This window comes from Natrix helvetica, assembly GCF_964273705.1.
Source record: "Natrix helvetica genome assembly, chromosome: 1".
NCBI classification, from domain to species: Eukaryota; Metazoa; Chordata; class Lepidosauria; order Squamata; family Natricidae; genus Natrix; species Natrix helvetica.
In genome coordinates, this window is record NC_138548.1 from 328,109,030 (window position 1) to 328,122,707 (window position 13,678).

Sequence of the window (13,678 nt, forward strand, 5' to 3'; positions counted from 1 at the left end):
TATGCTCTTGTTCTTTTCTTTGTTTCATTATTGTCAGTCAGTCTCTATATATGTCTTCCCCTTGTTACTTGAATGGAAATCAATAAGACAATGATTTAAGGAATAGTCTCTCTGTCTCAGCGCTTGTCACTGATACTTAAGCATTCTATACCTATATTTCAGTGTTCTATGTTTGAATTTGGTTCTTGTTACCATTAATATCAGTGGAATTTTAGTATCTGTTTCCTAAAATTTGTCTAGTAAATTGTGCTGTAATTCTACAGAACAGTAAAACTCAATTGCAAGCATGGCACACATAATTGTCAGTGCACAGAAGCGTGCATAACATAAAATAATTCCAATATGTATAAAACCTAAAATTCAAATGTGATGGCTTTGAGACACATTTGATTTCATACAATCCATAGGTGATATAGGAGCTTCAGGTTACTTTACATTGCAACGCATATCCTAGTAACCCTAACTGACATAACAATGTTGCTGACACTTGCTGGTCTAGTGTTTTGTATTATGTTAATGAGGGGTCAAAGGGTATAATTGTATCAAACAGATGCAGTTAAGCATTGCTTCTAAAATAGGTAAACATACACACACCGCATGGTATTTGCTCTATATAAATCTGACCTTCAGAAACCATTCCCCCCCCCCCCCGTTTTAGTTCATCAAAATTAGCGATGCTGAGAAATCGGTACATCAGTGCATAATGACTGTGAAATTAGGAATGGGAATTTGCTATGCAAATGATAGGACAAATCGTGTGAAAAAAAGCAAGAAAAATTGCACATTAAGACATCATGTTACATAAAATTAATACTGCATTTCTTTCTTGCTTACTACTCCCCTGAAATATTTTTAAAAAACCTTTTTATCTCCTCAGCAGCTATTGTCTGCTGATTTTTTAACATGTGCTGCATAAAAATGTTCAAAACATGTTATTACCTTTCATTGCAGTATATGAGATGACAGCAGATTCTTTTTAACTAAGTATATCCTTTTACTGCTTTTAGTTTTTTGCTGTCACCTATTTCAGCTGAAACTAAAGGAAAGTATTGTGCTTAAATATTACTTATTCAGTCATGTGAGTTTTGTGCCCCCCTCAATTGTAACTCTCCCCCCACCCCCCTCATCCTTTCCTTTCTTTTTTTTTCTTCTGTCTTTCTTTTTCTGGTGGGGTTTCTTGCAAAATAGTCTTGTTGCATTACCGGAACTGACAAAATGGTTCTCATGTAGTCTGCAAATTAAACACAAGTGCAGTGATTATTTTGAATAGCTAAATTACATTCTAAAATTACATTGCAGAATTCAAAGCATTGTCATTAGGTATCCGCTTGAATACAATTTGTGTAACCTTGGCCGAGACAGCCTGTCATTTTAATGTCAGTGTTTTATCTGAACAAGACATCATCCTTTCAGATAGAGTGTACAGGTTCGTTGCAAAGATGCCCGTGCAGAAACGTGTTAACAGTTGCAAATATGAAATGCTATCAAGTTCATCACTGTAGCTGTTTGTCACTGAAATGTCATGGAAAGCGGCTTTTAATGGTATCTCACATAATACGAAAGAATTGAAGCCATCTGTATGCTAGGTGAATGCGGAACGGTTGAGACATCATCATAGGAATTCCACTGCTAAAATTGCTGGGGAGCAAGGTGTGTTTTCTGTATCACTGAAACTGCATTAATTTGCTTCAAGTCATTAAATTGAAACTCCCCAACGGCCGCTTCTGAAGGGTCTTACTTGTTAATTAATGTAACATTTGTCAAAATTGATAGGCACCTCTAGAAGATGCGCAGATTAATAGCTTGGTTTTCTCAGAACATAAAATCTATTTCTGTGGAATGGTAGAAAACAAACTTATTTGGCTGGTGCATAGCGTTCCCCCGAAATAAATAAGATGCAATCACATATTTTTTTTTAAATTCCTTTGCTTGTCCTTTAAAATCAAAGCTAGAGGAAAAACATTTGGAGTGACCTAACAATACAGTATTGTATTTGCCTGCTCAAAAAAAAAAAAAGAGTCTCCAGATTGCAGCTCACTAAAGCAATTATTTTAAAGGGTGAACAACAGAAAGAGAAATTTAAAATGAAATATAGCAAAACAACTCTCCCTTGACAGAAGGTTTGTTGAACTGCTTGTTCTTTATTCTGTCTCCATATTTTAGGTTCCAGTGTCGGTGGCTATGATGACACCTCAAGTTATCACTCCCCAGCAAATGCAGCAGATCCTCCAGCAGCAAGTGCTAACTCCACAGCAACTTCAGGTCCTGCTCCAACAGCAGCAGGCACTCATGCTTCAACAGGTAACTGCTTTCTTTAGCAGCGGTTGAGCTAACCAACACCAAGCTGTTGGAAAAGGAAGGCTATTAAAGTAATGCCATTTCCTATGCCGTATCGTCCTGAAATAAGTGATTGTTGCATCTTTACGTCCTGGCATCCATGAGACATGATGGGATTGCAAATTCCCAGAATTTTCCACCAGCTAGGAATTCTAGTAATGACAATATTTCCAAAGATATCTGTATAGAGTGTCAAGTTGAACAAAGTGCCATTCATTCACATTCACTATAGGAAATACTCATCAGAATAATTGTGTTTATGTTAATTGTAGTTAGTTCTGCAGGATCCAATCTGGGTTGGTCACCGGGACCAGAGGCTTAGTCTTTAGGAAGTCCTGGTGACCGACGCAGATTGGATCCTGCAACATTATCCTGGAACACATATAATTCATCTTCATTCATGAGTTATAGTTCTTTCTATGTGTTGTCATTGTTGCAACTATGAATAATGGCTGGGCAAAATTATGGTCTGAAGAGTTGACACTTCCCAAGCTTTTCTCCATGTGCTATCAGTAATACTTTCAGATTGGGCTTAAAGAGGTCCCAAACATCATATATGTTTCTAATAATGAGTTTTCATCAGGGTCTGCCTAAAAGAATTCATACTTCAATTTGTTAGCTTAGGCACTATTTTTATATTTCAGACTAGGGGTTCCTCACCTGTGGGGCACAAGGGGGGTTTGCAACTGGACAGTGGAAACAGACAGCTAGTAAGCACACTCATGCACCTATTCACTTGCGTAAGCAGCGGGTAAGGGCTTGCGCACACACACTATTTGCATGAGCGGCAGGCGCATGGGCACACCACTCACACAAATGGAGCTATGCACGCATTTGCCGGCCGCTTGTGTGAACCATCCCCCCCCCCCCACTGTTCTGCAAAACTGGAAACATTGGGGAACTCTGTTTTAGATCATAGCAAGCAGCAGTATAACACAATAGAAATAGCTGAGCCAGAGGTGCTTTTTTTTACAGCCTCCGCAGTGTTGTAGTTTCATGTTGGATTTAGAAATAGGAGGTCTAGATTCAAATCTTTACTTGGCCACAAGTTTTGTTTAATACCGTGGTCTAGCTTTCTCATGGAGCCATTTTTTAATAGAGGCAAACCCTCCATGCTAACTTAGGAAATAAAGAGAGCATTGAAATCTGATCTACTTCCCGCCATATAAATATAATGCAATATCTGTGCAACTGTGGTCTGTCCCCTTTTACTGTATTAATCAGCCTATTAAAACCTTGCTAATGCCACTTTTCTTTCATTTGCGGCTCATACATTAGTGAAAGGTAGCTGGTAAAAAATAACAAGGGTGATATCTTGTCATAGTGATCAAAACAGAAGTGCGGTACTGGCCACCCAGCAGAAATACATACTAGAGTTTTGAAGGCTATGAAACAGTCTTTGGGTTAAAATCCTCTTCCTCCAAAATGTTGTTAATTAACTAAATCCCCAAATGACTTTGTGTGGTATGTATGTCAGTGAAATATTCATTCATTCATTCATTCATTCATTCATTCATTCATTCATTCATTCATTCATTCATTCATTCATTCATAGAGCAGTAGTCCCAGAGACCATTGCAAGATGACATTGAACACGGTGCTTTGCATTCATTCTCTCAAGTATTAATTCACAGAACAGAAGCATCGAATGAGCTATCTGTCTGGAATAGCGAGCAAAGTAGATGGCAGGGGGAACCCTATGTCTGTTCTAAATGATGCTTGGTACAGTACAATGCACCAATGATTTAGAATGCTTGTATATGTTCCAAATAAAGATTCACCAGGCATTCGTAGCAAGGGCATTCTGGCTTTGTTGTTTCAATCAAAGGTCATTTCTTGCCTTATTTTAATTAGTTTGTGTAGAAAATGGTATGTTTTTCATCAGTTCATTTTGGAGATTACTTTTCAAACGATAATGCCAAGAATAGTCAATGTGCATTGAATTTATTGCCGAGTATCAAACTAAAGGTCACAGCGTTACAGATAAAAGGATGCTATTTTTCAAATAGCCGTTTGTGTATTACCAAAAGGGGAACCTGGATTTGCCATCCCACTTTGTTTTACTTAATAGCCTCTACCTTTTCTTTTTCCTTGTCTCCTTTTATTTTCTTTTGTAGCAGCAGCTCCAAGAGTTTTATAAGAAACAGCAGGAACAGTTGCAGCTACAACTTCTACAGCAACAACATGCTGGAAAACAACCTAAAGAGGTATTGTTAAAATCCGTTTTTACTTGCAATCTAGAGATAATGAGGGAAAGTATAGCTATTTTTTTAAAAAATCCCTCTATCTGGCAAATTTGTCCTAGTACAGTATAAAAGCTAGTAACTTATTTTGTCACTGCGGCCCACTTTCCATATGTACAACTTTGTGGTTGAATGATTAATTAACATACCCAAAGTAGTTAAGATAAACAAAGTAATATAAACTTCACCAGCTCACATCATACACATGTAATTTGGTGAAAAGAGCCAGAATTTGCCATTTAGGAATTGGATGGAGCTTGATTTACATTTCCTTTCTCTGCCAAACAGCTGGCTGATAAATTCTAGCTTCTTTTACTAAATTACACATGTGCTACCTTGATTCCTACAGGTGCAGCCTATTGGAGGGGATCTATTCATTGCAACTCCGAGGAAATGTGTCTGATTAGTTTGGGGCATTTTAAGCAAACCAGTGCTCAGTGCTTTGTTATTGTTCTTTCTACTCCTTTTCAGACTTTTTAAAGTCTGAACCTAGCTGTGTTCATCGAATCCAATAGTTTCATCTAAATTAGAATTTAAGCATCATGACCGACAAATTCAGCCCCATAGTTATATCTAATATAAAAAGAGTAAAATTTGCTTTGTGCCATCACAATGCTCACTTGGTCCTTGCCCAAGTGATTACCATACTATGGTAGAGTACCCCTATCAAGGATACTTACGTTTTATGCTTATTCCATGAACAAAAATGTGGCATCTCTTCCCACAGGGATAAGAATCACTGCTCTGTTTTCATATTCTAAACAAATAGAAACAGCGTATAAATCAATTTCATGTATTTTCTTCTTGCTGAGTGATCAGAGATATCTCAGTCTTGGAAAATTGTCCTGTTTTGCAGCAACTTTAGATATCTTTATGTCTCTGCTTGTAATCCTTTCCCTGTTTTACCTCTTACCAAACAAGCACACTTACCTCTGGAAAAGAGATCTTTAGATAGTTCCAGGAGATACGGTACTTCTCTTGGACCCCATTAGGGCATCTACAGGGAGAGAAGATAAAGGATGATGGACAGAATTTGCTGAAAGACAGTTTATGTGCCATTACCAGTTATTTTGTGTTATATCTGCAGGGTTTTGTATGTGTGTGTATACAAGATAGAGAGAAGAGCCTGGGAGGCACCATATTTTCTCAGCAGGAAAACAATCATACCCATTAGACTAGCTAGTTCTCTTTATGAACTGACTGTGTGTCCCGGATTGTTCTCCACATTCAGCTGCATGTAGGTTTTGTGGCGAGTCCTTGACATTTGAGTGATGGGGTAAGAAGAGTCCTGGGATATAGACGCTTTCATTGCATAGCTGCAAGCTAGAGCTGGAAAAAAAATGGTTAAAGGTTAAAAATTGGTTAACTAGTGAAAGAAAGTATTTTCTTGTATAGGGTGACAAATTCAAATCATCACAGTTACCATTTGAGGAGTGGTGTATTATCAGGAAAAGCTGTAACCCTGAAGTATTTTTATATATTGATATAAAAGTCTATAGTTATTAGAGTAGTCCTTGAATTGCTATCATAGGTAGCAAAGAAGATCAAATGGTAGTGGAAAACAAGTCCCACTCGTGGCCATGTGGGATTAGACGTGGAGCCATCCTTTGGCTTGTTCTGCCCAGATGTGGAGCCATGCCTTCTTCTGTATTTTGTATCTGTGATAGACTTCATGAATGCCACAACCTGATGCTGCCTGATTTAGGTGTGTTGCCCCAGACGTATGTTTGGGTTCCATGCACCTTGTTTTTAGGAAATGTCTTTCAATATATTTTCTTAGGTGTACTTTTGACAATTCTATTGCTTAGTGAGGATGGAGACCAGCTGTGAGATTTTACCTTGGGACTAGCTTTATTGTTGTTTTACTCTATTGGAGATTCTCTTTGTAAATTTTTTGTATGCTGTTCAAAGCAATCTGATTGGTATTACCTAAGGAAATAAATCTATAATCACCTTTTGCTCCTTATGTGTGAGGGAGAAAGATGAAGACAAGAATGCTTTCTATTGTTCTCGGCTATAGGTGAGCAAGAACCTTCTTTTTCTCTCCCTTCTTTTTTCTGTCCATCTACTTACTATCACCTAGCTTGTTGGCCATTGAAATGGACAGGGAGCAGTGCTGCCTTATTTAGGGACAGACCATGCCTATCAAGGGGTACATGCCCTCAGAACCTATTCTTTATCCCACATACTACAAGGCTGAAGGTTCACCTACAAACTTACTAGAAGTATTACAATTTCCATTCTTCTCAGGATTAGTGGGTCAAAAATGACCTCACAAAATATTTACAGGCAAAACCTTAACATGGAACATGCTATTGGTAGTATAGTTTTCCCCGTTGCCAAATTTGTGGGACACAATTTCCTTCTAAATTTATTCTTTCTAAATAAATTATGGCACGTCTCATAATCCATGGATGTTTGCTATTCATCTTCTACAGCAAAGACTTCGGGAATTTCATCATATATTATAATTGTTGTAGAATTCTATCTGAACTTGGTTTTTCCCCCTAGAGAAGACTGAGCAGATTGTGAACATTTAAGATAGGGTTGATATCTTTGGCACTCCAAAGTTTGATCAAATGTCCCATCAATTCTGTGTCATTTACCTTAGTGTTCACATAAACAGATCTGGCCCCAATCTGGCTCTTCAGGTTTTCCAAAGATGCATCCATCCTTGTTGAAGTCTCTGCCAACCAGTTTGCTGCTGGTAGATCTTTTTCTTTTTCCTACTATCTTTCATGCTGCTATAGGCTTCACTATAGTGCTGGGTTTTGTATAACACATCCCAAATATGATAATTTGAGCCTAATTGTTTGTGTCTCAAGTGAGAACTTTCCATTTATTTGTTTCATAACCCATTCTTTTGTTTAGTTTTATTGGTTACCCACGATGTTCTCAGAGGTCTTCTCCAATATAAAGTTTAAGAGCATCAGTATTGTTTCTATCCTGCTTTTTGAGAGTCCAGCTGTCACTTTCGTAGAGTGTCACAGGGGGGAAAAAAAACATTGCCTGTGCTCTTCTCATCGTTGTGGAGGTAGACACTTCACACCTTCTTTTCCAAAGCCTTCATTGCTATGCTACTGATATCGCAGGTATAATTCCCTGCCTTATGCCTCTTCTATGTGAGGCTGTCATAAGTTGTGGTTAATTGACTTTTAGATGATGGCAGATTACATAATTTCAGGAGAAAGTACTTGTATTGTGGCTTATGGCAGCTCTAGCCAGCTCCACCATTTGTCATCTAGGATAAGTCTTTGAAGGAATGCAGCCCCATCACATCAGCCAAGCCCTATCTTGGGGCTTATCTAGAAGGATGTCCTCAGTTTGGTTGTGTTATTGCACCTGAATCAACCCTGTCTTTGTGTGGCAGTTGCATTGATCCCAAAGCATCCATTCCCATGTTGCTCCATACATTTCCTTACCCATCACCAAGCCCGCTCCCCTTGCAATGTGGAAAACTAAGTTTTAAGCCAAGTGTGAATTTTACAGCTGAGTTATGAAATTGGGGGTGGGGGGGCTATAATAGGAAATGCTGACACAAACCTTAACAAGAGCCTGCTAACGGGCGCCACTATAATAAAAAAGGAACAGATTAAAAAATGTCTAAAATGTAAATCTAAAGGACTAAGAGTAATTAAAATGGAAATGGCACAGGGAGGGAAGGCATGTAATTGTGAGATATCACTGTGCAGAATGCTCTCAGCTTTGTTTTGCTGGCTGTTTTTCTAATTCAGTAGGGCTTACTCATCAGTGGCAGTTCAATGCGCGTTAATGACTCTGGGATGCAAGCATCACTCTGGACAAAGAAATGATTATTGTGCGGTCAAAAGAAGTTCAAAGACAAGAAGGGAATTTCAGTTTTTCCCTTAGAGATCCACATTCAAGAGCATATAAATTAAGCCAAATGTTAAAAACCACAGTCTGAAAGCTGACTTCAAAGTCACAACTCTCTAATTAATGAACTGCGAGCTTCAGTTTGGACAAGTTGTGGTTTGATGTGCCCATAAATCAACATGACAGGCCTGTTTCACAGTCTCAGACAGGGCTTGTCATTGAGTCGCATCAGATGTAAACACGGCAGAAAAAAAATGGAGGGGGGGGGTGGAATAGCAAGGAGGTGCAATTGATCAACAGAATTGGTAAAAACCCACTTTTGAAGCACATTATGCATGATCACAGGAAATGGCTATAGCCTCAAGAGGTTTTCTCCTTCTGCTGCTGCTTTTTTGAATCAGATTTCTAACAACCTTCAAAAGGGAGAATAAGAATTATGGAGCTTTCTCCCCTGTGGCTGCAAGGCAATAACCCCCTGTTGTTATTTTGTGCTTCTTTCTGTTCAAAGGCATCAAATTTTAGTTTTTTAAGGATCTTTAACTCTATATTTGAAGACAAACAATAAAGGGCTGCCACTGTCATTCTTATCAGTTACCAGGGATTGTATTTTTTTCCCCTTTCTGTTGCCACTTCTTGTTAACCTCTTATTTGGTCTATTAGACATAGTTCTGAATGCAAGCCTGCATGCTGGGAGAACATGAAAGTTCAGATGAGCTCAGAGGGCAGATAAAGAAATTTGAAGGGGAAAGTTACACAGCAGAATGAACGATAAAAGTTAACTCTTCTAAATTGCTGCTGTCAGACAAGAGAGCGTCTCTGACACACAGATGATGGTTTGGAGATGAAGGAAAAATACTTTGTGTGTAAAAAGACAAGAAGGGAAGTTGGACAATGTAATGGAATTTCAATATTTAACAGGCCTGATGTACTGTGTGCATTTATCTAATATTGCAGTCTCCAAAGCTGCACTGAGAGAAGACTGTTCTCTATTTGAAACTGAATTATTAAAAATGGTGGATTGGATGGAAGGAGCAAGCATATATTTTCTTTTAAGTGATACTTGTTTTACAGATGGATGGATGGGTAAATAGTTGGATGCCTATCTTCAAATAACGTAGTTTATCCCACAAGTTTTTCTAAATTCCTTAGTTTGAGAGAATATTCTTGCTAATTTGATATGCTAACAGTGGTCGGTGTAAGATACATGTACATCTGTATACCATTTATCTGAATCTATATTCTCAATATTAAATTATTGCAAAATCTATTTTGAATTTGACATTTGTTACAGTGCTAAAGTGGATTGACTTAATGCATCATTTCATGCATTGTAACAGTCCCCGTTATTGTACCATCTCCTGAAAGCACATCTGTATCCTTAAGTAATACAGTTTTTAATGTAAAACCAGTGTGCTTTCAATAGTGGGTTTTTTAAAAGTCTTATTTCTTCCAAGTAAGGAAAATTTACAGCAGGGTGGAGAATCTCTCTATTGCAGTGTTTCCATTTCTTCAAGCCAGTTTTCAAGCCTGCAACTTAACTCAACACTTCTACTCTGTGTTTTGCTTTTATTAAAAATTATCTTTCTGAGTATATAAAATAGGCAGGAGAAGGGGAGAGATGAGGGATTTTAAAAACAATTTAGAAAATATTCCAAACTTTTTTTTAAAATTCAACTTAAGCTGAATAAGTTGTTTTAATAAAAGGCTGTTTGTCCTCCAGAGTTATGACAATTTATGTTAGGCAGTAGGGAGTAACCCAAGAAAGGAAAACAGACCTTTGACAGCGGCTTTAGGGAGGAGATCAAAAATGCAAGTTTTATCAGGATATTTCAGCATTCTAACAACTGACTACTGACCTGACAACAGGACTGCACCGAGACCTTTTTTGTGTGCATTCAATTGTGAGAAGTAAACAAACTGCCTTGTATCCTGTGTTTGGTAACTGGGTGTGGAACAGAGTTTGGCAACGTGTGTTGCTTTTAAGTTCTTTCTTGGACAATGGGTTTGTGTACTTTTTTATTCTGGCTTTTTAAACTGAAAAAAAAAAACTTTCATGAGCTTTTCCTGGAGGATAGCTGTGAAGACAACAGAACAAGCATCAGTCAACTTACATAAATAAAACTGGCTTTAAAATATTAACTTGCAGTAAAGTGGCAAGTCACTGACACGTCCCAAGCAGGGAGCATTTTCATATTCAAGCATTCCTTTTATAGTATACATTTTTCACAATGATTAACAGCTGAGACACTGAACAATTATTAGACCCTGGTTTAATTGTCCTTGAGATGTATCTTAATTGAAAAACTTCAAAAGATTATCAAAAACAATGGAATTATTTGGGGGCAGAGCTGGTTCAGAACTGAAATGGCCTTGCTAATATTTTTTTAATTTATTTACAGCTTTGTTGTTCTGGCTATAGATACAGTTTAAGAAAACAGAAGTTCAATTATTATTTTTTAGTCAGTGAAGTAATGGGCAGTTAATAATACACTGGAGAGAGGCTGTATTTCCAGCAAAAAAAGCTTCTTGCACTTGTACCCATAAACCTATCTGCTCAGAGAAGGCAAACTCTATTTAACATTTGCTTGTTTATTTGCTAGATTTATATCCTGCCTTTTCTGCAGAAGGTTAAGATGGCATATACAACATTCCTTCCTTGATCTTTCCCCATAACAGGAATCCTGTGGAGGACACTAGAGTGAAAAACTAATTCAAGTTATGCCATTTGTCTCTAAGGCTGAGAATAGACTCAATTTTTGTTCTCCACAATTTTAGTTCAGGGCCTTAACCACTGCACCATGCTAGCTCCCAAAACAAGATAGCATCTTATATTTAATAATGTGTCTTTTGATCATTCCCTTCTACTACATAGGGTTCAGAAAGCTAGCAGACTTAAGAAATGAACTTTTGTATAGTTAATTTCAAGACAGTCTCTTCCTAGTAAAAGTGTCCTTAGATAAATGATGTAATACAGATTCAGTTCCATCTGAGTAATTATGGTAACCGCTTTTAATAGACACGTTAAGGATAAAAAGAGAAGTGCATTCGCAATTTGGAATAAAAAGAGTTTGAACATGCATTCCCTGCCATGAATGCCCCTTGCTGGTGTCAGAATATATTTCTGGTGAGGTAGCAAAAATAAAGAATAATTGGGAGGGGGGATTTAAAGGAGAAAGAGGACAAATATGGAGAAAGGGCAAGGTAGGATACTTAACAATGAGTCCACCCTTTACTCCTGTCCTAGTATGCTTATGATCATGGGAAGCCCCATTTTGCCATTGTTGGCACCAGTTTCCCAAGAGGTGTGTTTGAACAGTTCTTTACATCCTGCTGTTGCCTCTCCATTCAAGGAGATACTACCCATTTCATTTCTGTCTCAAGGCCAGTTTAACTATCATGCTGCTCAAATGTTCACTGCCAAGAACAAACCAGTTTTTTATGAAGGACTTCATGGTTGGTTTCCACAATACTCTAGATTAAGCTGAAATAGAATCAGATAGTTGCAGTTAAAATAATTAATCATATTTATATAGTTGCCTATCTCATAAAATAGTGGTCCCCAACCTTTTGGCCATCAGGGACTGGTTTCACGGAAGACAATTTTTCCTTGAATTGGGGGAGGGGGATGGTTTCAGTTTTGCTCACTCGCTTGCCCGCCATTCACCTCCATCTGTGCAGCCCAGTTCCTAACAGACCATGGATTGGTACCATTTAGGACCTCTGTCATAAAACATAATTCTGGATACTGTTGCATAAAAACAAACCGTAAAATAATGTGTGAACCAAACATTGTCAAAGCTTGTTGTATGGCACTGGTATTGTTTTAAGTCATAATATAGCTTATTTGTTTGGCATATATATTATGTAAACCAGATTTTGTGTGTGTTAACCTGGGTTTGGGATTAATATGTGGTCTCCCTATTCTTAGTATGTTTTCTTTTTGTTGTTGTTTTGAACCCTTGGCTGTTCAGCGTTCATGCATTTGAACCAGTTGTATTATATTTTTTGCTATTGTTAATTTTGTCAATGAAAGAAGAGGAAGGGAGGATCTGCTTATCCCGGTCATTTGGTGTGTGGAAGCAAAGGAATAGTTTATTTTCTTGAGAAATGCCTATTCATTACAGCGGGATGAAATACAGGTGAAAGAAGGTGTAACAGTTGATCCAAAAATAAAAACAGCTCCAACAAGTGAAAATAGGTAATTAAAGCTCCAGGACAGTATTATCCAAGTGGGAATTTGTTTCAAGGAAAGGTTCTCCCTGATATATTTTGAGGAGCATTTCTGCAGATAATGCTCCCAAGGAAGAGGGCAAAATTTACATGTGAGTTGGTTGTTGAAGAGGCAAATCTATATATAGCACTTAGCAATAGCACTTAGACTTATATACCGTTTTACAGTGCTTTTACAGCCCTCTCTAGGCAGTTTATAGAGTCAGCATATTGCCCCCCAACAATTTGGGTACTCATTTTACCCACCTCAGAAGGATGGAAGGCTGAGTCAACCTTGAGCCTGTGAGGTTTGAACTGCCAAATTGCAGGCCGTCAGCAGAAGTAGCCTCCAGTACTGCACTCTAACCACTGGGCCACAGTGGCTCATTTATTATTCATTTATTTTTGTTTCCAACCAAAACATGTTCCAACCAAAACATTTATTATAACCACCCACTCGAATTACAATATCTACTCCATTTTTGTATGGCTATATAGTTGTAAATATATTCTGATCTGGTTGGTTGGGAGAAAAATGGAATTCCCTCCTTAATGGCAGGCAATAAATGCCTTTAGAGATTTTTTTATAAAGACTTGTTCCAATCAAAATTGGATCCTGGTGACTCCAGTTCTATGTAATTTTCTTGGCATGTCACTTGTAGCTTGTCATTGTCATTGCCTTTTTCCAAGTTTTTTTAACTTCCCCATCCTGCCTTTACCAGTCAGCTTTCTTGCTGAACATCCTAAAAATCAAGCCCAACCATGATTGTTTTTTTTTTTTGAATCAGCCAAAGTGGGTAGATGCTGACAATACATTTTTAGAATGAAATGGTTGAAGATTAAAATAAGAGATTTCCTATAGGCAGTTATTCTCCATTGTATGTTTGTTGTTAGTTGCAAAGTCATGTCCGACCCATCGTGACCCCATGGGCAACATTCTTTCAGACCTTCTTGGCCTCTACCATCCTCTGGAGTCCGTTAAATCTCACGCCTACTGCTTTGGTGATTCCATCCAACCACCTCATTCTCTGTTGTCCCCTCCTTCTTTTGCTCTC

General features: G+C 37.9%; 1 protein-coding gene across 23 annotated transcripts in view; it reads left to right on the forward strand.

Annotated features, from left to right (window-relative positions):
* FOXP1 (forkhead box P1) overlaps nt 1–13,678 on the forward strand; it is a 657,906-nt gene that overhangs the window by 545,067 nt on the left and 99,161 nt on the right. For 21 of the 23 annotated variants that reach the window (XM_081937955.1, XM_081937944.1, XM_081937964.1 and 18 more), the window contains 2 exons: nt 2,164–2,301; nt 4,455–4,544. In XM_081937955.1, the coding sequence (XP_081794081.1) occupies nt 2,164–2,301; nt 4,455–4,544 (228 nt within the window). The remainder of the gene's footprint in view (nt 1–2,163; nt 2,302–4,454; nt 4,545–13,678) is intronic. The other 2 variants (XM_081937963.1, XM_081937948.1) reach the window with 1 other exon arrangement.